At 32.4% G+C, this 27,907-nt stretch overlaps 4 protein-coding genes and 1 long non-coding RNA gene across 5 annotated transcripts; 2 read left to right on the forward strand and 3 right to left on the reverse strand.

Moving 5' to 3' along the window:
• The first annotated feature begins 5,894 nt into the window (after positions 1 to 5,894).
• LOC11433529 (uncharacterized) lies at positions 5,895 to 9,149 on the forward strand. Its single transcript, XM_039831854.1, has 5 exons — positions 5,895 to 6,110; positions 6,345 to 6,605; positions 6,693 to 6,876; positions 7,515 to 7,568; positions 7,682 to 9,149. Exons 2-5 carry the CDS (start codon positions 6,371 to 6,373, stop codon positions 7,704 to 7,706), a joined length of 498 nt encoding a protein of 165 aa, XP_039687788.1. The 5' UTR covers positions 5,895 to 6,110; positions 6,345 to 6,370; the 3' UTR covers positions 7,707 to 9,149.
• Positions 9,150 to 9,650: 501 nt separating this feature from the next.
• LOC25490030 (uncharacterized) lies at positions 9,651 to 11,575 on the forward strand. The gene is made up of 2 exons (XR_003010477.2): positions 9,651 to 10,587; positions 11,207 to 11,575. It is a non-coding gene; the product is annotated as an uncharacterized lncRNA (long non-coding RNA).
• A 2,496-nt stretch (positions 11,576 to 14,071) lies between these two features.
• On the reverse strand, positions 14,072 to 16,838 carry LOC25490031 (GTP-binding nuclear protein Ran/TC4). The gene is made up of 8 exons (XM_013606436.3): positions 16,678 to 16,838; positions 16,532 to 16,601; positions 16,369 to 16,425; positions 16,163 to 16,280; positions 15,516 to 15,605; positions 15,220 to 15,399; positions 15,042 to 15,119; positions 14,072 to 14,350 (listed from the first exon to the last, which is right to left on the reverse strand). Exons 1-8 carry the CDS (start codon positions 16,678 to 16,680, stop codon positions 14,281 to 14,283), a joined length of 666 nt encoding a protein of 221 aa, XP_013461890.1. The 5' UTR covers positions 16,681 to 16,838; the 3' UTR covers positions 14,072 to 14,280.
• Positions 16,839 to 19,379: 2,541 nt separating this feature from the next.
• LOC25490032 (GTP-binding nuclear protein Ran/TC4) lies at positions 19,380 to 22,438 on the reverse strand. Its single transcript, XM_013606437.3, has 8 exons — positions 22,279 to 22,438; positions 22,119 to 22,188; positions 21,915 to 21,971; positions 21,685 to 21,802; positions 20,867 to 20,956; positions 20,585 to 20,764; positions 20,406 to 20,483; positions 19,380 to 19,732 (listed from the first exon to the last, which is right to left on the reverse strand). The coding sequence occupies exons 1-8, from the start codon at positions 22,279 to 22,281 to the stop codon at positions 19,663 to 19,665; spliced, it is 666 nt and encodes a 221-aa protein (XP_013461891.1). The 5' UTR covers positions 22,282 to 22,438; the 3' UTR covers positions 19,380 to 19,662.
• A 1,772-nt stretch (positions 22,439 to 24,210) lies between these two features.
• LOC25490033 (GTP-binding nuclear protein Ran/TC4) lies at positions 24,211 to 27,547 on the reverse strand. The gene is made up of 8 exons (XM_013606438.3): positions 27,394 to 27,547; positions 27,239 to 27,308; positions 27,058 to 27,114; positions 26,824 to 26,941; positions 25,715 to 25,804; positions 25,415 to 25,594; positions 25,239 to 25,316; positions 24,211 to 24,595 (listed from the first exon to the last, which is right to left on the reverse strand). Exons 1-8 carry the CDS (start codon positions 27,394 to 27,396, stop codon positions 24,526 to 24,528), a joined length of 666 nt encoding a protein of 221 aa, XP_013461892.1. The 5' UTR covers positions 27,397 to 27,547; the 3' UTR covers positions 24,211 to 24,525.
• Between the last annotated feature and the right edge of the window lie 360 nt (positions 27,548 to 27,907).

The raw sequence follows: 27,907 nt of genomic DNA on the forward strand, positions 1-27,907 counted from the left end.
CCATGGTAGGTTATCTTCTTATATATTAAAGTTAACAAGTAAGCCCTAATTTTAACCTAAACCCTATTGCATAATTTTACTGTTTTAACCCTAATGTTCACACCTAATCTCCTATTTTCATGAACAATCTTCTTATATATTAAAGTTAACATGTAAGCCCTAATTTAAACCTAAACCCTATTGCATAATTTTACTGTTTTAACCCTAATGTTCACACCTAATCTCCTATTTTCATGAACAATCCTAATGCTCTCTCCTAATCTTCTTATATATTAAAGTTAACAAGTAAGCCCTAATTTTAACCTAAACCCTATTGCATAATTTTACTGTTTTAACCCTAATGTTCACACCTAATCTCCTATTTTCATGAACAATCCTAATGCTCTCTCCTAATCTTCTTATATATTAAAGTTAACAAGTAAGCCCTAATTTTAACCTAAACCCTATTGCATAATTTTACTGTTTTAACCCTAATGTTCACACCTAATCTCCTATTTTCATGAACAATCTTCTTATATATTAAAGTTAACATGTAAGCCCTAATTTAAACCTAAACCCTATTGCATAATTTTACTGTTTTAACCCTAATGTTCACACCTAATCTCCTATTTTCACGAACAATCCTAATGCTCTCTCCTAATCTTCTTATATATTAAAGTTAACAAGTAAGCCCTAATTTTAACCTAAACCCTATTGCATAATTTTACTGTTTTAACCCTAATGTTCACACCTAATCTCCTATTTTCATGAACAATCCTAATGCTCTCTCCTAATCTTCTTATCTTCTTATATATTAAAGTTAACAAGTAAGCCCTAATTTTAACCTAAACCCTATTGCATAATTTTACTGTTTTAACCCTAATGTTCACACCTAATCTCCTATTTTCATGAACAATCCTAATGCTCTCTCCTAATCTTCTTATATATTAAAGTTAACAAGTAAGCCCTAATTTTAACCTAAACCCTATTGCATAATTTTACTGTTTTAACCCTAATGTTCACACCTAATCTCCTATTTTCATGAACAATCTTCTTATATATTAAAGTTAACATGTAAGCCCTAATTTAAACCTAAACCCTATTGCATAATTTTACTGTTTTAACCCTAATGTTCACACCTAATCTCCTATTTTCATGAACAATCCTAATGCTCTCTCCTAATCTTCTTATATATTAAAGTTAACAAGTAAGCCCTAATTTTAACCTAAACCCTATTGCATAATTTTACTGTTTTAACCCTAATGTTCACACCTAATCTCCTATTTTCATGAACAATCCTAATGCTCTCTCCTAATCTTCTTATATATTAAAGTTAACAAGTAAGCCCTAATTTTAACCTAAACCCTATTGCATAATTTTACTGTTTTAACCCTAATGTTCACACCTAATCTCCTATTTTCATGAACAATCTTCTTATATATTAAAGTTAACATGTAAGCCCTAATTTAAACCTAAACCCTATTGCATAATTTTACTGTTTTAACCCTAATGTTCACACCTAATCTCCTATTTTCACGAACAATCCTAATGCTCTCTCCTAATCTTCTTATATATTAAAGTTAACAAGTAAGCCCTAATTTTAACCTAAACCCTATTGCATAATTTTACTGTTTTAACCCTAATGTTCACACCTAATCTCCTATTTTCATGAACAATCCTATTGCTCTCACCTAATCTTCTTATATATTAAAGGTAACCCGTAAGCCCTAATTTTAACCTAAATCCTATTGCATAATTTTACCGTTTTAACCCTAATGCTCACACCTAATCTTATATTTTCATGAACAACCCTAATGCTCACACCTAATCTCATATTTTCATGAGCCCTAATTTTAACCTAAACCCTGTTGCATAATTTTACCGTTTTAACCCTAATGCTCACACCTAATCTTATATTTTCATGAACAACCCTAACGCTCACACCTAATCTCATATTTTCATGAGCCCTAATTTTAACCTAAACCCTGTTGCATAATTTACCGTTTTAACCCTAATGCTCACACCTAATCTTCTATTTTCATGAACAATGCTAATGCTCACACCTAATCTCCTATTTTCATGAACAAAGCAAATCGGCATCGCTTTATTTCCCCTATTTCTTCAAAACAAATCGCCCTATTTCTTCAACAAAACAAATCGCCCTATTGGAATAAAAGGGTTTTGAAAGATTATAGCAACATTTTTTTTGTTAATGTTACACTTTTCATCCAAATTAGAACTGAACTCTCTTTGTTAAATATTTACCACAAAATGCACCTGAATTTTGCAATCTATATAAACAGGTGGAAGAAACATTTCAACAAACAGTTAAAGGGTATCATTTACGGTAAAGGCCAAATATTCGATAAAAGGAAAATTATTTAAATAAAACATTTTACATGTTGAGGTTAAGAATGAACTATTTTTAGGTACATAATATAACATTAACATATAATTTTTACAAAAGAATGAAGTAACATTTTTTCAGAAAAAAGAAGAAAAATATGAAGTAACATACCAATAATATAATATTGACATATAATTTTAACAAAAGAATGAAGTAACACACGATTGATAAAAATTAATATTTTTTTGGTGAATAAGCGTGGTGTCTGAGGTTCGAATTCCAACATCTGCATATATTTGGGACCACATATTTCATTCTCTTTGATATGCATTGAGATTTGTTTTTGTCTACTATATCTACAATGTATATGACCCGTGCGGCAGCACGGGTGGAAAGTCTAGTAGTATTTATTATTTGCTTCGTGGAAACCCTAATACTCACACATAAGCGACTAAATCCAACGATTATAAGTTTTTTTCAACCGAAAAACATTGTCGACAAAGGTCAGTTGCACCGATCTTCTTCACAGGTTTTTGTTCATGTCATTTCTTTCAGTAGTTGTTGTATTTGCTTTTGTGAATTTTAATTTTTATCTCCTTCTCTTCATGATCCGTTGTATTTTCAACTGTTCAAGAATATGCTATATTAATGGTTGAAATATTTGGGTTGGGTTGCAAACACACACAAATCTTCTTGCGTGCCCTTGTTATATTTGCTTGTGCTTGATCCAGGGACCAACCAAATCTAGAGTCGTGAAGTTGATAAAAGAATTTGATTTCAAACAGATACAAGATGTTGACAAGTCCTTGTCAAAGTGATAAAGATAATGTAGAAATATTGGATGTTGAATACTTGTCAGAAGAGGTTGTAGCAGAAAGAACCCATAGGTTAGAGTTGGAGGCTTATCTACGTACCTTACAAGCAATGTATGCTGCTGGTCCTTTAACTTGGAAAAAAGAAGAAGTATTGACTAATCTTCGTCTTTTGCTCAATATCTCAATTGATGAACATTTGAAGGGGATAAAGAACTTAGTTTCGTCTGGTCAGAGTTTTTAATTTCGAAGTTATTAGGTTCTGAACAAGACTCAATATGAACATATTAATTATCAAGTTACGGTGCTTTTTATTTTATATATCCCTTAATAGGACTTTGAGATCTTTTTTGTTGCCCTTTTTTTCTTCAATATTATAAGGTGATTTCCATACCTTCAAAGAGCTATGAGATACAATATAAAATATTGCTTAAAAAAAACTTTATTTGCTGTCTATTTTATATTTTAGAATTTTTCCACCTATTGATTTTTATTGATATGAATCAAGATATAATTTTATACAAAATATCAATGAAATATTTATTTGTAACAAAAAAAAAGAAGAAATATTTTTTTTTTTGAATGAAAAAGAAATATTTATTTTATTTTTCTATTATACTTTTTTTTTGTATAATTCTTATTATACTCTTACCATGCACCGCTCAATTTTTTTCTTTTTCAATTCTTTGTATTTTATATTATTCATACGGATAATAAAAAATAATTTTATAAAATAATTCATAATTTCTTCTTTTATAAATTCAACTGTGTTGTTTAAATTTGTGTCTTAACAATTTTATTTCTTATCCTTTTAAAAAGATCTTCGATGGGTTTGTTTGATTTCTGAAAAACAAAACTTCTAAAAAGGGCCATGCTATAAGAATAGAAAAATATTTAATAGTGTTAGTTTACCAGAGAATCATGGAAGGTGTTGGAGAGTGTAATTTCAGAATTTGTGAAATAATAATTGAGCCATCTTTTTATACTTAACTAAGTACTTTTGAACCTTGAGTTATGTTTAAAAAAAAAAAAACTTTAAGTAATGTTTTTATCAATGTTATCTATCATAATTGAATTGGATTAGTCGGTTGGTAAATATGCGAATCATTGATAACAGTTCTTGTGGCCTTCACTAGGTTTAGCAAAGTTTTTTTTTTAACAAATCGGGATTGAATTTGGTTTGTGCACGTGAGAACATTGCCTTACTCCATAATGTAGGTTTTAATCTGAACTATATATTTAAAAATATGGTTAATATCTCACTCTGAAATAAAAATTTCATTTTTTATTTATTTATAAAAGACGCGAAAAATTAAGCAATTAGACAAGGCAATTTATCCTTATGATTAAAATGCCTAAAAAAGGAAAAACTAATTTAAAAGTCTTACTAGTTAAAGTGACTTTCATGCCCCAACGAGTAAGAATAAGATGATATGTGTGAGAGTTTGCTTAAAAAAATGTGATTGATCAAGATAAATATTTTTGTTATATTACCTTTCGATCTTATAAAACTAATTAAGTAAAATCCTTCGATTTCAATTGCGATTTTAAGTTTTGTGATCTTGCTACGCCCTTTAAATATGATGCAAGATCTTGTTTTGACAATCTTGGACATACCGATATGTTGAATAAAGGAGGGAGAAAGTATCATACATATTTAAAGTGCAATTAAAGAGTTGTACGAACATGGATCATACTAGCAACAACGTCATAATCAATTTTGAAAATAATTTGAAGATTAATTTCATGAGTGCATTTGACTATGATCATAATCGTACACAATTCATCATGGAAAGCAGGACAAACTCCTAGATTATAGACAAATTCTTTGATAATATGATATTTAACGTCTTGTATTAGACAACCTCAAGCTGAAATATCGTAATTTATGCTATAAGATCCATCCACATTGACCTTAAACATATTTGGAGGAGGAGACCAACCAATGTTCTTTAGTCTTCTGTGATCCTCAATTAACTCTGAAGAATGAATCAATTATTTGTCAGTTGAGAATTTTATTTTTACCCAAAGATGATCATCAATACATGTTTCTTGTGAGAAGATGGGTTGATTTCTTCCCTCTAAAACAACATCAATTGCCACCGTAAAAAGTAGTAAATCAATCAACATCTCCCACTCCAATATCTTTTGCAGTAAAATTCCAGTTAAACAAAGCTTCCAAGACTACAAAATTTGCTCCAATAGTCTTGTTTAGTGGCTTTATTGCACAACTTCATAGCAATTTTACAATCACCGAACATATGCATTATAGATTCTAATTGATGATTATTGCACCTAGGACACCTTTAAGTGTCTCTTTGTTAGGCATCAAATTGTTGTAAACCTTTCTTCATCACTAGATATGTATATACCATTAGTTGGTTTATGTGAAATATACACTACACTAGATATGTACATACAATTAGCTGGTTTACGTAAAATGTATAATACAAAACCAATATCGCAGAAGGAAAAAAAGTTCGATTCTAGACCCATTTTCATATATTCCGTTGTCAACTTGAAAATTAACTTTATAGTGAAACAAATCGACATAAACCACATGGATACCTTAAAACGTACAATAGAAGTCAAATACCCAAATTATGAGTAGTAGAAATAAAAAAAAATAATGTTTTTTAGGGGAAATATAATAATATGTTATTTATATAAAAATATATAGTTTCGGAATTTAAAATTGATATTTTATTTATTTATTTATTTAAGCATGTCTCTAACGACATAACGGGCCTGTATATACACGAAACGGCCCATAGTTACTTCTGTATATATTTCCGTTGATTCTGAATCAAATTATTCTGTTATTCATGTTCTTGAAATTCCGGTAACCCTAAATCCTAATTTGCCCGGCGATTCAAGACTCATTCCTTTCGAATTAGTGAAAATTAATCGCATCGAAGCGGTTATTCCGAAGAGTTTACGCTTAATCAAACCGGTATTCGTCGTCGACAAAGGTCAGTAGCATCAATATTCTTATAAACTTCAATTGATTTCACTTATTTTGATTCGTTCTATTTACTTTTCTGCATTCCGATTTGTGCAATTTTTATTTGTTTTCCCATTCATATTGTATCTGTTATAGTGGCATAATTTTTGATTTTATTTTATGTCGTGGTGACAATTATAGAATTAACTTGATGAAATTATTTTTAATAGAAATTCATTCCAATTTCTTGTGCTTGAATCAGGTATTGGCATAGTTTATCCGGAAAAGATGATGAAAAGAGTGTCGCTTCATGGCTCATCTCGATTCTACGAATATCCCAGGAAAAAGAGGGCTGTTGCGATTATGGAAAAGGTAGATGCTGTTGCTTACCCACATAATAATAATACGGGTGAAAAATATATGCATTATTCTGTCACTAATTGTACAGATCAATTGTATGAATCGAGGAAGGAGAAATTTAGTGATGTTACAACGCATGTTCCTGAAACCATTGAAGAACCAGGTTATTCTTATAGTAATCCGAGTTCTGTTGGTAGCTGTAGTGTTATAGGTGGCAGTGCAAATAATTTTTGTAATAATACGTTAGCAGATCCTTGCTTTGAAGATGATGATTCCCTTCACAGTGATGCAGAGTATGTTGAAGATTTCGATGAAATTCAAAGTCATATGTTAGCTGGTCCATACCAAAGTGAAGAAGATACCCTTTGCATTGTTGCAGAATCACTAGATGTTGAAGACCTCTCTAAAGAGGCTGTAGCAGAAAGGATTCATAGGTTAGAGTTGAATGCTTATCTCTGTACCTTAGGGGTGATGTATGCTTCTGGTCCTTTAAGTTGGGAAAAAGAGGAATTATTGACTAATCTTCGTATTTCACTCAATATCTCAAATGATGAACATTTGATGGGGATAAAGAATTTGGTTTTTTCTGGTCAGAATTTTTAGATGTTTACATAGGGGAGGTTGCCATTCAATTTTCCATTTTTGAAAACCCATGTACAGTAGCATTATTTGGTTCTGAACAAGATTACGGTTTTACTATTCAGTTTGTTCTAGAAATTATGATGCCGCACTCAATATGAGCATATCAATGATCAGGTTAAGATGCCTTCTATTTTATACAATTTTTTTTTTTTTTCTTCGGATTTTGGGATCTTATTTGTTGTCCTTTTTCTTCTTTCAATATTTAAGGTGAGCTTCCGAACCTTCAAAGAGCTATGAGAGATTCATTTGATTATTCAATTACTTTTTGATGCTATGTAACTTTCAATTGCCAAGTTTTGATGAACAACTTAATGTATATAGTTACTGCTTTACAACTTGATCTAAAATGTTGCTTAGTATTATTCAGTCAACTTTATTTTTTCCACCATTGATTATTAATTTTTATTGATGAATCAAAATCATTTTCCAGGGCCAGTGTAGGAGGCTTGCATGCCTTGCTTTCAATGGCTAAATATGATGCTAGGTTTGCCTCTTTTTCTCTCTGCAAATTGATTGGTAACTTCTACCAATAATTATTTCAGAGATGAGAAATTTCTGACCTCTGTTTGTTGTGATTGTTTATATGCTTTCCAATAGTATTGGATATCTCAGGTGTGCTTAGAGCTCACACTTGCCATGCCATGGCCAGAACAAAACATGAACTTGCTTAAAAGCTGCAGGCACAACCCTCATATGGATGATCTTCTAAACATTATTCAGATAATGGTAGTCTATTTTATTTATGCATTTAATTATTTGCATGACATGTGTGGATTATCTTATGGAACTTGAATACCCTATCCCACCAGTTGAAAAGCAAGTTATGACCGAGTGTTACAATAGGTGTTAATTCTAGGTTAGTTTTTTTTTTAAATGCCAATATAAAATTTTATTGATGAGAAAAGGGCGTAAGGTATGCCAAGTAGGTGCAGATTGCAAAGCAACCAACCCCATTACAATTTCAAATTCCTACAACCTGAAACTTAACAACAATAACCCCTCTACTAATAAACTGTATGCTATCAGAAAATACAGATCAACAGAGATGCAAAACTAAAATAAGCAGATTAACATAAAATAGATATGAAGCACCTAATACCCACAGCTACTCCAAGCTTGAATTCATTAAAAAATAAAATAAAATAAAATAGATATCTTGATTGTCTCAGTACAGCACCACCGTACCCCAATCTGCTATTAGAAACTCCTAAGCAACTCTATGGGTATAAAACCAACTCTATGGGTATAAAATCCATTGATTGATAGGATAGTTAAAACCAAGCACCTTGCTATATGACCACTTTTAAGACAGCAGGTGAATGTCTTCTGCAGATCCATTGTGTTCCTAAATGTTGTTTCGTTACAGCCTTTCCATATTATTCAAATGTTAGCAAACCAAATAACAATGAACCTCTATATAATTACCCTTCCGGTATCAATCAGACCCCTAAATTGGAAAAAATTCAAGCTTGAACTTTAATTTACTTTTGAAATAGAGCAGTTTTAGTTATTGATCTTATTGAGGGTAGATTCTTTTTAATGTTTTTTTGTGTCTAATTGATTTTGTTGTTTATATGGTGTTGGGTTTATGGGTACATCTACTAATTTTGAATTAATTGGGTTGATACCGTGCTAGTTTTGCAGCATGCTACCTTAGCAGAGACATGTAACTGTCAATGTTTTTGTAATTTTAGCATGTAGTCTTGATATTTATGTACAACCTTGTCTTTGGCAATTCAAAAGCTTAATTAGCTATACAATTTGGTTCAATGCATTTAGGTCATCCTTGCTGTTGACTATGTTTCTTTGACTATTTTACTGTGACTACTGCTGAGCTAATCAAGTTTTGGACTTTGATATCAATAGGCCTGTGGAAAAGAAGTACGTGGAAAGATGATACCAACAAATAATTATGATGCATATCGATTTGTCCCCCTATATATATATATATATATATATGTGTGTGTGTGTGTGTGTGTGTGTGTGAAGTGTTGCTTACTCTTATTACTGCTCAGCTAAAATCAAGATTGATTTTAGCTAATCAAGTTTTGGACTTTGATATCAATAGGCCTGTGGAAAATCAAGATCCTCTCCATTTATAAATTTTTTCATTTGTTGCAATTTGGAGAGAGATAGACACAAAAAATAAGTGGCGGGTCCTATCACTAAATGGGTCCCACCATCATTAATTATTTTTTACTTTTTATGTGTCTTTATCTCTCTAAATGAAACAAATGGAGAAATTTATAAATGGAGAGGATATTGACCCGGAAAAGAAGTACGTGGAAAGATGATACCAACAAATAATTATGATGCATATCGATTTGTCCCCCTATATATATATATATATATATATATATATATATATATATATATATATATATAGGGAGGATATTTTGACTTCAAGAGTAAGTGTAATAACTTACTCCAAATCTTGATCTTTAATTGCAATTTTGATTAATGGCTTAGATTAATTGATATGGTAGGCTTTAATTTCATTTTCTATTGTAGTCAACAATTATCACCATAAAATAAGAAAACAATAATTCTCATTTATTGATTGATTTTTTTTTTTTTGTCACGTTAAAAGATTTTTTTAGGGTTAATGGTAAAATAAGCATCAAAGTTGTAATTTGACCACAATTTTTTTCTTCACCCTTTATTTTTTTTTACGCTAAAAAAATGCATATATATTTTTTTTAAAGAAAACAATTGTAAAATTTAAAGAATTGTATATTTATTCTTCTCTTTACTATTTTTTATACGACATATTTTATTTGGTTTCTTCATTATAATTATGATCTTTTCTTATATTTTTTGTAAACACACATTTTTGTACTAATCTGTCATGAAAAAAAAATCGATTGAGGAAGTAACCCCGTCTTTTCTTATATCCAATTCATTTACAATAATTGCATAAAAAATAAATAAATTGGTGTATTTTTTTATATAAATAACGACAAATTAAAATAATCATCTCCATTTTAATTAGTTTTTGTTGTCATGAACATATATAGATGATGAAGTTATTTGAGAAAGAGTTTAGGAGTTCAACATAACAGTAAAGCAACATGTGAATCCAACATAACATAACAAGCAATGGGAGAAGAGAAAAAAAAAAAAAATCAATCAATTAAATGACAATTATTGTTTTTTTATTTTGTGGTGATAAGTGTTGACTACAATAGAAAATATAATTAAAGCCTACCATATCAATTAATCTAAGTCATCAATCAAAATTGCAATTAAAAGTTAAGATTTGGAATAAGTTATTACACTTACTCTTGGAGTCAAAATATCTTCCCTCATATATATATATATATATATATATATATATACACACACACACACACACACTCGTGTGTGTGTGAAGTGTTGCTTACTCTTATTACTGCTCAGCTAAAATCAATCTTTGACGTTGTTAATGAAACGCTCGCGGAAACAAAGTGTTGCAGAAGATGATTCAAACAAGCAACTTTCATGCACACATTGTAGTTCAAAACGTTAGTGTTGGCTCTTCAGTACTTTTGATTCCATTCCTTCAAAGTTTGTGTTTACTGCTAATGTTGTGTATTCAAGTTCATTGTCATCTTAGCGTAATATGAGTTTCTTCGCAGTTTGTGTATAATCCACATTTTAGAGTATTGTTGTGATAGCTCAACCAACAATGTTAGTTTTCAATGTTGTTTTTCAATACCAATATTTTTATCACACCATTAGTTATTTATTAACCATATCTATTTTCTGTTCTTGTAATTTATATTTCCCATACTACTAGTGAATGATGATTTTGTAGAGTAATTCATTATTTCTTTTTCTTATATAAAATTAACCATATTTTTTTTGTCTTAAAGTAACTTATATTGAGACAGTGGAACCATGTTATCTTACTGTACTATTTTTGAATTTGTCATTGCTGGACTGGTCTGATGCATCGGGTAACCTGAGAACCAAACTTGATAATAGTTTTGGCTACCAAAACATTAGTTCTTAAAAAACTTCCGTAAAACTGTTGAATTCACGAAGTATTGCAAGAAGAAGTATTTCCTCTTTATTTAAAGATCTCAAACTCTTTCATATGCGCCGTGAGTGATGTGGGACTCTTTCATTTCTTTGGTGCAGATAAGGGTACGGTATTCCAGAACAGTTGACAACTATGCACTACCACTTGGGGGGACACCATTTCGGGAGTTTAGAGTATTTGTCAGCAGGTGATTTATGCTTGTAGAGGGTGCATATTGATACATCTGTTATTCATTTTCGCATGTATATGAGCTTTACTTTTAAAAAGTTGTTAACGTATCTTAGCCGTATCTTAGCCATATCGTATTCAAAATTATTTTAACATCATATCAGCATCGTATCACATCTTGGATTTTAGAGGCCACTCGCCATGAATAAAACACGGCCCTGTGCCACTGTCATCTTTGTGAAACACTGGCTCGTGTTTGTACATTCTCTACTACTATGCACACAATTATTTCAGATTTATTTCCTTGACAACAAATATTTCTACAGCAAGCTCTACAACATCATTCCAATCCACTGGATTGATCAAACTAAGATATTAACAAAACAAAAAAAAAAAAAAAAAGGAAAAATAATCATCCAACTATTAACCGTGGTTGAAATTAAGGGCATCTCCAATGCTAGGAACTTATAAGTTCCTATTGTCTTAAGTTCCGTGCCTTATTTTAGTTTGCCATTGGAGTGTGATGACATGGCATATCAAGTTGCTTAAAAATAAGGGATGTGACTTCAAGAAGGCACCCTCGAATGAGAGAACTTAATAATAAAAAACATTATTTTAGTGCAAATCTGAACTATATTAGATGGGAGTTGGTAGGTTACTTAATTTTTATTTATTTCATAGAAAGTGAGTGAGTGGATGGATTGGATTTTTTTACCAACGGATAGAAATTGGTGCATGGTTAATTCAATTATGATGTTATTTATTTCATAATGCTAGTAGTCCTAGTTCATGTAATTTTAATGTAATTTTAAGGGCCATTTTTAAGGTTTTTCAATTAAAAAATTATTCCTTAAAAAAGTTTAACATTTCAATTTCCGAAGCATTGAATGCACAATTTTCTATAAAAATTTACTATTTAAAGTCCTTAAAAAATACTCTTAGGACATTCGTTAACATTTCCCTTGTTTAGAAATAGTTAAAATGCCAAAAAAAGTTGTTTTAGTTATTTTCATAAATGAAACACCTAGTTAATATTTCATCTTCTCTCCGTCGACCATCATAATGTGTCATTTCAAAAGTCTTATATTTTCTTGTTAACAAGCTAACGAACACATTTTAGAAAATAAAAATTGAAAATGATTTTTGCTGGGCCTAAATATCATTGCCGAGACTTTTCTTTTGTTTGAATAACATTGCTGAAGCTTGAGTTTAATTCATTATGAGATGCTGGGGTTCTTAGCATCAGCACCAATTATGGTTGAAATTAGAGGATACAGATGCTAATATTAGCACACAGGTTGGAAGAGTTCAGTCGTTAAAGGAGTAGCCAGTTGTATGGATTGGAACATCGAATGAACAAGAGACTCAGCCTTCAATTCATGTTCATGACTGCGGAAAAAAACATTTTCACTGCTTGTCTACGAATTTTGATACGAAACTTCCAGTTTGTTTATAATTCAACTCTTTCGGAATGACGTTTGTTTGTGAGTTTGGAGGGGAAGGGAGGGGAGGGCTTTGGGGGTTGGAAATATATAGAAAAATGAACAAAAAATTCACATTTTTTGAAAAAACATTTTTTTAGATAATGATAAACTAATACTTATGATTAATATACTTTTAATTTTTAAGAATCTTATAACAAGATAGATTGAATTTGAAAAATTCATATTAACCCTCCATAACCTCCCAAAACCCTCCCCAATACAATTTTTGAGTTCCCCCAAATGAGGGGGATTTTTTATTATGAGTAAAAAATTAACCTCCAAAGCCCTCTCCTCCTAATGTCTTCTATTTTTTCCACTTGCTCATTCCTTTTTTCTAAAACCCTCCCCTCCTCTCCAAACTCCCAAACAAAACCTTAGAAGAACACGAACACATCTTAAAGAGCTGTATATATGCTGCCAGTATTTGATCCATCCACAAATTTCATAATCAAGTAAATTTGATGTCATGTAAACTAGTTCAATTATTTGACAGCACTATAGTCAAGGTAATCCATTTTCATGGGGTAGTAGATAGGGTGTACAATTGGAACCCAGTTGTAAGATAGGAACATGAATGTGTATTATAATATTTTTCTCTCTATTTTAAATATTATTGTCGATTTAAGGGTGTCCCTCGACACATCCTTGCTTTTCTATCGTCTTTCTCATTAATTGCCTTATGATGAAGGATTGACAGGATTATTTCTCATATTTATATGCGGACAAACTAGGTCGTTGATTTTGGCCTGCGGACTATGCCCTTTTATGGTAGGAAGTAGCCAATGTCTATTTTAATCATCGTGTTCGACTGTAGTTTGGCCTAACTGCCTCCCTTGTTTTTAAGAAAAAAATAGCAACAATTATTATTGAACCATGTCATGTGATATTATGCGACACAAGTGTGCAATCCCCTGAAGTTAGAGAACCATCATGTAATGTTAAATGTTGGTATGTTAATAATATCTTACTTTGTAGAGCCTAGTAGTCAAACACATCAATTTGGTTTATGACATCAGGGTTCTCTGAGTGATACGAATTATCCGGTACCGGACGTGAAAATTAAAACGGAAAGACTATTGTTTTGATGAATTAACTTGAGCACACTAAGTACAAAACAATGGGAATTACATTCTTTGCCTTCAGGACCAATCACTTTCAATATAAGAAGTCGAGTTACCAAGCAAGAAGCTTGTTTCAATTTTGGGTATGGACAGTCACAGCAATTGCAACAGACTAGGATCAGATGATTCATAACAAGCGGAGAAAGACGTGGGTAAGTAAAAAGAAATAGCAGATCTGGCGGAAACAGACTAAGAAATAAGAATTGTATGAAACAAACTCATATAAATAGGACTGAAGTTAATGCCCACGGTAATAACAATAAATTTTCAATTCAAGTAAAACATTTCATACTGGTTGAATTCAGATCCTCAAATCCACATCCAAAAATATGAATAGTACAACCTCTGAAACACACAGTAAGCATACACTCAAGAAGATAGTCCAGAGACACAAAAGCTTTACTCAAAAGCATCATCATCGTCATCAGGAAGGGGTTGATTAGCAGCTTGGAGAAGCTCATTCTCATGTCTGCAAAAGAACCAATAAATGAGAGATTCAAAATAAACAATTACATTGCAATTGAATGAGAAAAGCAATTTTTTAGCATACTATTAGATATTCCTAAAAAACTAATGGATGTTATGGTCTTTTAGCATATTAGTATCGCATATTCCTAAACGAGGCGGATAAATGGAAGGGAAAGAATAGAGAAGGAAAGGAAGGGACGGGGATGATGAAAATGAAATTATTTCTCAATATTTGAATTTTATTTTTACAAATAACCATTCCCATGCAATCTCTTCCCATCACCTACACAAATCTAAAAACAATGTGGTGGTAACTTGAAGAGCATATTTGAACTTAAAAACACATGGATTAATGTTCAACGGTCATAAACATGGCCAATGATGTATAGCTAATGATATGCCTCCCAGAAAGTTATTTTCAATCTCTTTTCATAAACTTCTCAAAATAGCTTATAGAAACAGTTTACACAGCGCATACACGGCATTTAAACTCATAAGGCTCTTTAACTATAATAATAGTTTGTAGTTTATTCATAAAACTGTTTATAACCCTCATATCCATGATTTGATTTTAGGAGATCATTTTCAACTACAACCACTATTTTGCAATGCTACAATCAACATATTTTATCATGCAAATGATGAATGATTGTAGGATAAAGAATAAAAGGATTTGATGAAAGATAGCTTACACTTGTTGTGCAGCTAAATCAATTTGAACTTCTGGTGGAGCCAATGCAGGAGATTCTACAAAGTGCAAGTTAGGATCCCTGCAAATATGGACAAGTTAGAAACAATTAGTTGAAATGACTAAAAGTTAAATGTGTTCTTCCTGACAGTAGAGAAAGAAACTAGAAAACCGACACCTACCCTGCAAGTTTCCTGGCAAGGTAAAGGAAAGGCTTCTCAAAGTTATAGTTGCTCTTAGCTGAAATCTCATAGTACTGCAAATTCTTCTTCCTGTGGAAGGTAACCTGCTTTGCCTTTACTTGTCTGTTCTTCACATCAACCTTATTACCACAGAGAACAATCGGGATGTTTTCACAAACCCTGAAAACAATTGTACAGAAAATCACCAAACAGTAAGATAACCATGTTGGTGATGAATACTGGGTGTTTAGCAACAAAATGATTAAAAAGGTTTCAAGGACTCTTGATTTACATACCGGCAAAGATCACGGTGCCAGGTAGGGACATTCTTGTATGTCAGTCGGGCTGTAACATCAAACATTATAATAGCACACTGCCCATGGATACTGTAAAATAAGGCGAAGCATGTTAAAAGCAATTCGAAAGGAATCAATGCAGACATACAAATAAAAGTGTGTATCAAAGAAGACTAAAAGCCTTGGACAAACTGTTCTAAGGAAAAAAAAATATACTTCATTACATTCTTCAATGCAAAAATTCCCTCTTAAGGGAATACTAACTCATCAGCACAGGAATAAAGACACACAAAGGACATGCAAAACTACAGTACAGTGAACTACTGAAGTGATCAACAACGCGACATCAAGGCCAAGTTACAGTACACTTTTTTGATGTCAAAAGAACTAAAATCTCATATGTTCCAAATCTAACAACATGCAAACAGCAGAAGTAAACTGAAATTGATTTTTAGAGTTAGAAACAACGCATTCGAGTGATCAGCATTAAGTGACTGAAGAAGATATCATGATTGTTAGGTATAAATAAATGTTGCGTGACAATGAATTTGCTAACCAGATTACCAAAAGATCAGACAAAAAAAATTGAGAGCACAACTAAACAAGAGCGAGGTAACGATATTCAACGAAATGAAGAGGAGACTTACTAGTATCCATCTCTGAGGCCACCAAACTTCTCTTGTCCAGCAGTATCCCAGCAGTAGAACCGAATCTTTCCGCAGTTTGTGAAGAAATCCAATGGATGCACTTCCACACCAATTGTAGCTGTTTACAATCACAAATCAACGATTAAACGCGTATTAATTAAGAATAACATGCATATAATAACCCTAAATTAGAAAATGAATCTTACGTTCATATTTCTTCTCGAACTCTCCAGTAAGATGCCTCTTGACGAAAGTTGTCTTTCCTGCAAATGTTGATAAAAATAAAGTTCAAATCGTAATCACATGGTTGCAAACGATTTCAATTATCTTAAAGAATTTAGAGTGAATCGATGTGATAAAATGGTTTACCAGTGCCACCGTCACCGACGATAACAAGCTTGAAACTAGGATAATCAACGGTTTGCTGATTAGGCAAAGCCTGCAATTCAACAAATCAAGATCAATGCGAATGGAATAACAAAACGAAACTGCAGAAATCGGAGAATGAATAGTACCATTATGAAGGGAATTGATAGAAGTGGTGAAGAAGAAGAAGCTAGCTAGGTTAGGTTGCGTTCTGTTCAGTGTGATGGAAAGAATGAAAGGAGAGTGGTTTTTATAGGAAGGAAAAAAAAGGGTTTCAAATTCAAGTTTTGAAAGTAGCTAGCTGGCACCAATGCGTTCAACTGACGCAGCTCTCTCCACCCTCTGATTCATTCAGTCACAACGTCTTCATAAGTAAGGACCGTTACTTTCGCTCCCGTTAATTCAAAACTTACACACCACAATAACTTCAAATTATTTTAACTTCAAATTAAATATGTTTTTATCCTTTTTTGTTTGTTTCTATATTTTAATTATTTGGGATAATAGTCATTTTGCATGTAAAAATAACCACAATAATCTTTCAATGTATCGAAGTTTAAAAATAGTCTTGTCCATTTTCTTAATCAAAATAATCTTTAACGCAATGTTGACATCAACTCTTTTTATATATACAATAAAAGTATGAGAATTGTCCAAAAATTATCCCAAAATATTCGTATAAATATGATTTTTCCATTTTATTATCACCTCGTGCAATTACTTTTCAATTTGCTCCTAATTATAAACAAAATTGTAAAGCAATTTGTCAAGTATGAATGTTTAGATTGCCAATGTATTTGGCAAGATCATTTAAATTTTAAAGTGTCTACACTTTCAAATTTAAACAAATTTAAAGCGTGACTTTGTTAAACTCACCACTACTTCAAACATAGACTTGATATTTTTTTTTTTTAGAAATACATACACTTACATGTTTGCCACACACGAAGGTTGCGGTTTTATTTTTTTAAGAGTTTGAAATGTTGGGACTGTAAATAGAGTAGTTTATAATTTGAGTGATTTAGTTGTTAAGAAGTTGATTTACTTATAAGATAGTGAGTTTAATTTCTGTTATTAATGTGATGACTTCTTTAGTAAGTGATCTGTTTGTAGTATCTTGCTCGTTGGAGCCTTCTCTGATCCTAATGAGTCCAAATAACATAAATTTTTATTATAAAAAAAAAAAAAAAAAAGTAGCTTATAGTTTATTCGGTACTATTTGCGTTTTATAATATTCTTGATTAACAAAGCAAAATATGTAATGAAAGTTATACTCCCTCTCGTTCCATTTAGTAGAGATACTTAGGTAAACAAAAGTTGATGTATTTTATCTAAATTTTAAACTAGATAAATCAACTTTTGTTGACATAAATGTCTTTTATAAAAAAGATAGAAGAGAGTGCTTATTATAAAAAGTTTGGTATTGGAACACAAATTTTTCAGACACCATGTGCAACAACAACTCAAAACACCCATCACGGAAATCAAGGCATGTGGAAACTATTAAAAGAGAGCAAAAGGTGTCCCCAAGCGTATATTATACAATGTCTTGTGTCCGCTTTTGTGTTCTCCAATCATTTCTTTTATTATAATTACAAGTAAATATTTTGTGTATGTACATATATTTATAAACTTTTAAAAATGATAATTAAAGAATGATTGTTAAAGTGCCCATGGATGGGACACACATATATAAAGATTGTTTATAATGCATACAACTCAAAGGGATGTTGGGATGTTTTTTGATCCTTTTGACCCTGCTCTTGACCCAATGTGGGGTCTCCCATAAATTTTCCAGACAAATCAGAAAGGTTATTGAAATTATTTTTCTCGCTCCTTCGTTTTGAAAGAGAATGAGAAAGTTTGTTGTAATTTAAGTCGAAGAAAAATAAATAATCAATAATTGTTACAAAAATTAATTTAAATTTGAATTGTTCTACACGATTGGTAAGGTCATCAAGTTATTTTTTGGTAGAAGGATAAATTTTAAAAAGAAATATTTTTTGCTTGTTACATCTTCATACATTCTAGTTACACTCGTTTGACACAAGTTATTTAAATAAGGTTTCTCTTGGTTTTTTTTTTTGGGTGCATTTGAACAGCGTGAACTAAATCGACGCACATACAAAAAATAGTTTTAATAAAGGCAACCCCTCAAAAAAATAAAAAAAATAAAGGCAAACTCAACTCATCGTAAATTCTAAAATTTCAGATGTTACGCACCTACATGACATGAGTTTAACTAACATCAACATGCATACCTACACGTACGAATATTTGTTAAGAGTACAAGAACTCCATCGTACATATTTACGTACCAACAAATGATTAATTCAATTCACATATTATTTATAAAAAAAGTTCAATTTATTTATACAAGTTCACGGTAATGATTCTTCAGGAAATTACAAATTGTGAAATTCATTTCAAGTGACTGTAGATGAACTCAGTGCCTATATGCAACTACCAATAAAGAGGATATCAATTCCATAAAAGGGTAGCTGGAGAAGGATTTAGAAATTTCAGTATGCTTTCTCTCAATTCATTCTTTATGTTTGTCAAGGAAGTTGAATGCTAAGATTTGTAATTAAAATTGCTGTGTTGAAGATTAATGAGAGATGAAAGGTTCTGATTTTTTTTCTTTCTTCGGAATATTACTGCAACTGCAAGTTGTTTTCCAAACCTAAAACCTATCAACTTCAATACTTTGAATTTTTTAAACGTCACAAACTGAAAGTTATTAAACCTGAACGGCAATACACAATCACATAACTACGTCTGTGATTGGTTTCCTGTCTCAAAAATCTGAACTTGAACATGGACTTCTCTCTTCACAGTTCACACAATATCATTAAAAGTCTAAACTTGAACAAGTAAACTTTTTCAAGTGAAATGGGTGGCATAGAGCAAATACTAAACAAACAAAATCATTGCCTGCAGCAGAGTATTGATACGATACGTCCACATTAAGTGAGGGTTTACATAAAAGTAAAACATCCCAAACTCATGATGATAAAATTCAAATGCCCAAATCTGTAACCAAAAATGCTAAAACTTCAACCTCAAGCACAAAATATTATAGCATACTACACAACAGCACCAACTCAAGACAGAGGACAGCAGTCGCAAGGGTCCTACTCAAATGTATCATCATCGTCATCAGGAAGGGGTTGATTAGCAGCTTGGAGAAGCTCATTCTCTTGTCTGCAAAAGAACCAATAAATGAGAAATTAAAAATAAACAATTACACTGCAATTGAATGAGAAAAGCAATGTTTTAGCATACTATTTGATATTCCTAAAAAAACTAATGGATGTTATGGTCTTTTAGCATACTAGTATTGCATATTCCTAAACGAGGCGGATAAAATGAAGAGAAAATGAAATAATTTCTCAATGTTTGAATTTTATTTTTGCAAATAACCATTCCCATGCAATCTCTTCCCATCACCAACAAAAATCTAACAACAATATGGTGGTAACTTGAACAGCATATCTGAACTTAAAAACAAATGGATTAGTGTTCAATGGTTACAAACATGGCCAATGATGTATAGCTAATGATATGCCCCCCAGAAAGTTATTTTCAATCTCTTTTCATAAACTTCTTAAAATAGCTTCAAGAAACAACTTACACAGAGCGCATACACAGCATTTAAACTACCATAATAACAGTTTGTATGATAGGAGTTTTTTAACAAACATTTAAAAAGCTGTTTATAACCCTCATATCCATGATAGTTGTGACACTTTGATTTTAGGAGATAATTTTCAACTACAACCACTATTTTGCAATGCTACAATCAACAAGTTTTATCATGCCAATGATGAATGATTGTAGGATAAAGAATAAAAGGATTTGAAGAAAGATAGCTTACACTTGTTGTGCAGCTAAATCAATTTGAACTTCTGGTGGAGCCAATGCAGGAGATTCTACAAAGTGCAAGTTAGGATCCCTGCAAATATGGACAAGTTTGAAATAATTAGTTGAAATGCACTAAAAGTTAAATGTGTTCTTCCTGACAGTAGAGAAAGAAACTAGAAAACTGACACCTACCCTGCAAGTTTCCTGGCAAGGTAAAGGAAAGGCTTCTCAAAGTTATAGTTGCTCTTAGCTGAAATCTCATAGTACTGCAAATTCTTCTTCCTGTGGAAGGTAACCTGCTTTGCCTTCACTTGCCTGTTTTTCACATCAACCTTGTTACCGCAAAGAACAATTGGGATGTTTTCACAGACCCTGAAAATCAGTTTCAAAAAGGAAGTGTCCATAAAGCAACATAAGGAACGTGGTGCTGAAATAAAGTGTTAAAAAAAGGTTTCAAGGACTGCATTTACTAACCGACAAAGATCACGGTGCCAGGTAGGAACATTTTTGTATGTTAGACGGGCAGTAACATCAAACATTATAATAGCACATTGCCCGTGGATACTGCAATATAAAGATAACAGGTTAAAAACAATATATAGCAAGTAAAACAGGCACAAACAAGACCGAAAGAGATTCCTATTATGTCATAAAAAAGACACCGATACGTATATAACGACTACAAAAGCAAGTAAAACAAGAAGAAAGGAGATTCCTACTATGTCGTAAATAAGACACCTAGATGTACATAACGGCTGCGAAAGCAAGTAATTTACACGTAGTACCCAAAATACTGATGCATGCAAGTGTGTGATAACCAAGAAACAGCTACCCTTATTAACATGAAACAAAGTCTACATTTAAGATCCTTAAATATGTAGTATACGTTAAGAGGGCAAAGTCAGTTTACGGCCAGCACAATAATATGATAAAGAAACTCAATCTCATGTGCAATTCATCATGTAATATTGGCACAAAAAACAGGAACAGATGACTGACAACAGACAAGCTTTAAATTCATAGCTGAAGTGAAGGCTCACAACATACAAGTAGAGGACTGCTTCAAATTTGATTTAAGTGATATATAAACCACATGGATCATTTGATTTAACAGGCTACAACTACCACTTGAAAACACAATACATAAATTCAAACAAATGACGAAACATCTAAACAAATCTGATTTAAGTGTTACATAAACCGAACAGGGAATTTGGTTAAACAGGTAACCACAAGATTGCTCAAAAACTCGAGATCACAGATACATTTAAATAAATGAAGAGGAAACTTACTAGTATCCATCTCTGAGGCCACCAAACTTCTCTTGTCCAGCAGTATCCCAGCAGTAGAAGCGAATCTTGCCGCAGTTTGTGAAGAAATCCAATGGATGCACTTCCACACCAATTGTAGCTGTTTACAATCAAATCAAATCAACTAAGTCATCACTTACACGCTTATTAAGAAAAACAAGTATAATCACTTAATTTTGCGTATATAACCCTAAATTAAAAAGGAATCTTACGTTCATATTTCTTCTCAAATTCTCCGGTAAGATGCCTCTTCACAAATGTTGTCTTTCCTAAAGGAAAAAAAAAATGATCATTATTCATTACAACAAAGTTCACTTCCAACTCAATATGCCAGATCCTAACGAATCACTGATTCTATGTTAAATATTTCACGGAATAAAGAAGCGATGAAGGAAAAGGAAAAAGGCGATTGGTACCAGTGCCGCCATCGCCGACGATGACAAGCTTGAAGCTCGGGTAATCAACGGTTTGCTGATTGGGCAAAGCCTACAGAAGAAAAACACGATGAATTGTTATTGTTAATCGAACAAGAGAAAGGATTGGCGTGAAATCGGCGCAATGAGAATGAGAGCATACCATAGTGTCTTTGGTTCGAAAGAAGAAGAGCGTTGTGATGTGAGATGAGAGTGAGTAGTGAATTAACGAATTAGGGTTTTTATATTAGTAAGGGTTTCGAGTTTTGAAAGCGTGAAACTGACGCGGCTCTTCTGTCTTTCGGTCGAGTTTGCAATCTGTCTCTCCAATTGGGCTCCACAGTCCACACAGCTGTAGGTGAGCCCGTTCGCCCAAAAGTTTCTGATTTTTTTTTTTGGGTTGGAGACTTGAGTACATTCTCGTGTCATTTGTCAAAATGTTATAATTCTGACTCTTTCATTTTTATGTTTTGCAAATTTGATGGAGTGTTAATTTAAATTTATTAATCTTATATTTTTGCTCTGCCTTTTAAGTCTGCTGTTTTTTTTTTCCTTCAAGTGTTTGAATTAATTTATTTTTAATTGAAATAACAAATACAAAATAATAAAAATAATAATAATCATTCTCTTGTAAGTGCAGCTCTTTGGTAGCTTTATGACCATTGATATATAGATTGGGGTTTAAACTCCATATTTATCACTTTTTCACGCGTGTGCGCGTGCGTCAAGTCATAAACTATTTTATAAGAAAAAATCATTTACTTAACTTTTTTAAGCTCAACATATTAATGCACCATTTTGTTTATAATTGAGTCCAAAATGGTATATTGTTAAAGGAAAATGCTATATTGTTCGAGAAATTTACATGTCATACCACTCATCCAAACTGTATGCGCACAAAAATTCCTTTCGATGTCTTATTTTCTATCATTTGATTAAAATGGTGCATAAAATAAGCAAAAGATGTAACCGCATCATGACCCTCTTTTATTTTAACCATCCACGTTTTCTACAAATTTGATTATCTATCGCTCGATATCAATTCGTGAAATGTTTGGGACGTTTTTGTTCGCGAGATATGGCACCAATGTTCGATAAAAACCCTCTCAACTAACTATTGTCAAGATTTTTATTTTTTTGATGGGTAATAAAAATGTAGTCTCCTAATTGGATGTTGATTGAACGCCATAGAAATAGTCAGAGAAGGTAATCAATCAAGGCTATTAACAGGATGAGTTTCCTTCTGTCATGACACTTCGACACACAATACATGCTCCCCTTAGTTCCATTCATGGATGATACATACTAGTACATGATAGAAACCTTGAGCTGAAGAAGCTAGTAACAATCCATTGCCTTTGGCAATTTTTTTTTCCCTTTTCCTTCTAATAAATATGACTGCAATGTGTTTTTCAGATTCATCATTGTAGAATTTTAGAACTCAAACTACAAATTAATCCAGGACGCAATACATGTGCAACCATCCTTCCAAATATAGTGTGTTTTCCAAACTATGGTGTGTCTGGCAAAACAAAAAAAAAAATACTATTTTAATCCAAACCGAACACTTGCAACCACAAGTGGGTATCTGTTGGGACACCTCCCTTGCTTACTCAACATCCACCTACACCCTCATGTTTGACAAGAATGCCACACCAATCCACGACAAAGCTTATGAGTTCTAGACTTCATGATTTCATTGTTGAAGACTACAAATGACGGCAACACAGAGCTGAGTAGCAAAAGAGAAGTGACGAAGATGGTGGTGGATTGGTGTGTGTAGGAGCATTAGAAGGATAAAGAAAGGCTGTAACCTAGGCAAATAGGGTTTATATAAAACCTTTATGCTGCTTAAGCCTTACTTGTTTAAATAAAATCCCGATCTAGAACATCTCATCAACGGTGAATAAAAACACTATGCAAGATATTGGGAAGTGGAGACATTACTTAATTTTGTTCCGCTTTCAAAATTGTGCGAATTTTTTTAAAATGTGATGTAGTTTTGGCGTCTAAAGCATCCTAATGCATTTACTATTTCGTTTCACCAAAACTAGCCGATTAACAGTGTCAAGTAAAACAATAAAAGGACTAAACATTTTTTGTATCCAGATATAAAACTTCTAAAACTAAATATCACATCACTTTAACATACGAGTCTAAGAAAATAAGAATTGTATATGAAACCAAAAGCATAGATGGCAGTATTTTTTAAGACGCAGAACATGTAAAAAAAAAGGGCTGTGATACTAGAATTAATGCCCACAGCAACAGCAATACGATTCAGTTCAACTAAAATATTCCATTCTGGTTGAATTCAGATCCTCAAATCCACATCCAAAAATGTGAATGATACAGCCTCCGAAACACACAGTAAGCATACACTCAAGATGATGGTGGGTTCGCACAAGTTCTACTCAAATGCATCGTCGTCATCATCAGGAAGTGGTTGGTTAGCAGCTTGTTGAAGCTCATTCTCATGTCTGCAAAAGCACCAAATACATAAGAAATTCAAAATATATTCCAATTCAATTAATACCTTTAGACCACTGCAATCAAAAAGGTAAAAAAAAACTAAATGGATTTTATGGTCTTTTAGCATACTATTACATATTCCTAACAGATCATACAAATAAATGGGAAGGGAAAGACTAGATAAGGAAAGGAATGGACAGGGATGATGAAAATGAAATTATTTCCCAATGTTCGATTTGATGATTTATATAAATATCCAAACACAGTTTCGCACGCCCCTCTCTTTCCATCACATATAAAAATCTAACAATCTGAAGAGCTTATTTCAACAGAAACAATTCCCCCACACCCACGAACACAACCACACACACCTAAAGGTATTTTCAATTACTTCTCATAAACTCATCAACAATAGCTTCCAGAAGGTTTAAACAGAGCATAAAAACAGTTTATACATTAGCTCAAGTATGATAGAGTTATTTAACTAACACTAACAATGATTTACAACCCTCATAACCAATGATGGGTGTGACAATATGATTTTAGAAGACCATTTGAAACTACAACTGTTTTGCAATGGTACAATACACATTTTTATCAAGCGAATACTGAATGATTGTTGGATAAATATTTTGATGACAGAAAACTTACTGTTGTTGTGCAACCAAATCGATTTGAACTTCTGGTGGAGCCAGTGCAGGAGATTCTACAAAGTGCAAGTTAGGATCACTGCAAATAGGCATGAGTTAGAAATAATTAATTGAAATGTAATAATACAGTTGAATGTGTTCTTCCTGTCTATGTAGAAACTAGAAGTGAACACCTACCCTGCAAGTTTCCTGGCTAGGTACAAGAAAGGCTTCTCAAAGTTATAGTTGCTCTTAGCTGAAATCTCATAGTACTGCAAATTCTTTTTTCTGTGGAAGGTAACCTGCTTTGCCTTTACTTGTCTGTTCTTCACATCAACCTTGTTGCCGCAAAGAACAATAGGGATGTTTTCACAAACACTACAAACAATTGAGCAGAAAAAGAAAAAAAACAAAAAGTAAGATAAACAACTTGGTGGTGAATATTGGGTCTTTAACAACAAAACAATTAAAAAGGTTTGAAGGACTTAATTTACATACCGGCAAAGGTCACGGTGCCAGGTAGGGACATTCTTGTAAGTCAGTCGGGCAGTAACATCAAACATTATAATCGCACACTGCCCATGGATACTGCATGCAAATTGAGACCAGCATGTTAAACACAAATAGAAAGGGAGCAATGCAGACACACACACACACACACACAAGTGAAGGATACCATTGCAGAGTAAAAGCCTTATACAAACTGTTCGACCGGAAAATAATTTTAGATTTCACTACATTCTTTGATGCTAAAATTCTCAAATACCTAAATAACTCATCCCCGCCTAAAGACTACAAAAAGAACATGCAAAACTACAGTACTCTGTTCTGATTAATCCCAGGGCATCAAGGCCAAGGAACAATTTGATTCAAGATTGCCACATAAAATAAAAGAACTAAAATTACAGGTTTCAGATCACAATGACCGCTGACAACCAAAAACATGCAGACAAGAACAAAATATGTATGTGTAAAAAGCTCACAGCATGCAAGCAGATGATAACAAAAACTTATATGATATAAGAACTAAAATCATATGTTTCAGATCACAGTGACCGCTGACGACCTAAAACATGTATATGTGTACAAGCTCATGGCATGGAAGCAGATGTTAACAAAAACTTATTCTAAGAATGAAAAACACAATTGAATTTTCAGCATTAGATTACTGAAGATGATCATTCATGTTAGGTATAAGTAAATGTTGCCAGAGAAAAATAAATTTCATTAACAACAAAGTAAAGATCACACAAACTTGAGAGCACAATAAACAGGAGCAAGCTAACTATATTCAAGCAAATGAAGACCGATACACAAAAGCAAGTAATTGACATGCAACTCCCACAATACTGATAAATTTAAGGGTATCATGACCTAGAAAACAGCTACACAACCTACACTTATTTGACATGCAACAAAATATACATTATTTATTTAACTTAACAGTTAACACCCATGCAGTGCAGATGCACAGTGCAAACTCATTTTATCATCAGCAAAACAATATGATCGAGAAACTTAGTCTCATATGCAAGCGATCATATATTAAACAGGTTCCAAAAAACTTGAGAGCACAATACATTCAATGAAATGATGAGGAAACTTACTAGTATCCATCTCTGAGACCACCAAACTTCTCTTGTCCAGCAGTATCCCAGCAGTAGAAGCGAATCTTGCCGCAGTTTGTGAAGAAATCCAATGGATGCACTTCCACACCAATTGTAGCTGTTTACAAACAAATCAAATCAACTAATTAATCAGTTAAAAGCTTATTAATTAAGAAAAACATGTATAATTACTTAATTTTGCGTATATAACCCTAAATTAAAAACGAAACTTACGTTCATATTTCTTCTCAAACTCTCCAGTAAGATGCCTCTTCACGAATGTTGTTTTTCCTGCAAATCATCATACAATGTTAATTTCAAAATCAATAAGCCAGATCCTAGCGAATCGGTGTTTTATGTGACAAATTTTTTCGAAATTTAACTAAAAAATTGAAAAAGAAAAAGTGATTGGTACCTGTGCCACCATCGCCGACGATGACAAGCTTGAAGCTAGGGTAATCAACGGTTTGCTGATTGGGCAAAGCCTACGGAACAAAGAAATAATCAATTACAATCGAATTCAGAAATCAAGGTGAAAAGGAACGTTAAAGACGGTGAAGAAAAAAGTACCATGGAATGAAGTGGTTTGGTTTCGTCGCGCTGAGAAAAGAAAAATGAGCACTGGTGAGCGAGGGTTTATATATTTCAAGGGTTTTCGAATTTCAGTGAGGCTTCTTCTAGCGTTATTTTGACGCAGCTTTCTCCACCCTTCGATTAAATCCTATGCGTTCAATCGCAAGGCCAAATCACACACAATAAAAACCTTCTTTTGTGTTTTCCAACCAAAACTTTTTTTTTAAGGTTATTTTGGTCCAAATAATATCAACGGAATTTGATTTTTTGAAAACAACTATGTAATTTAATATTTTTCTATTTTAGTTTCTCGATCAATTTGACCTTCCAAAATGTTTACATGATGTACACACGTGAATGTGACTTCTGAACTAAATGCAAAACACGAACATGACTTCCTCAGTAATCTGTGGTTTTCATTTTAGGGTATGATGAGCCTACGAAGATTGATCATCCCCATAATATAATTTTTTTTTTTTTTGTAAAGAATATAAAAAAAAACCTTTTATTT

The sequence above is a fragment of the Medicago truncatula genome, chromosome 3, assembly GCF_003473485.1.
Source record: "Medicago truncatula cultivar Jemalong A17 chromosome 3, MtrunA17r5.0-ANR, whole genome shotgun sequence".
Classification (NCBI taxonomy): Eukaryota; Viridiplantae; Streptophyta; class Magnoliopsida; order Fabales; family Fabaceae; genus Medicago; species Medicago truncatula.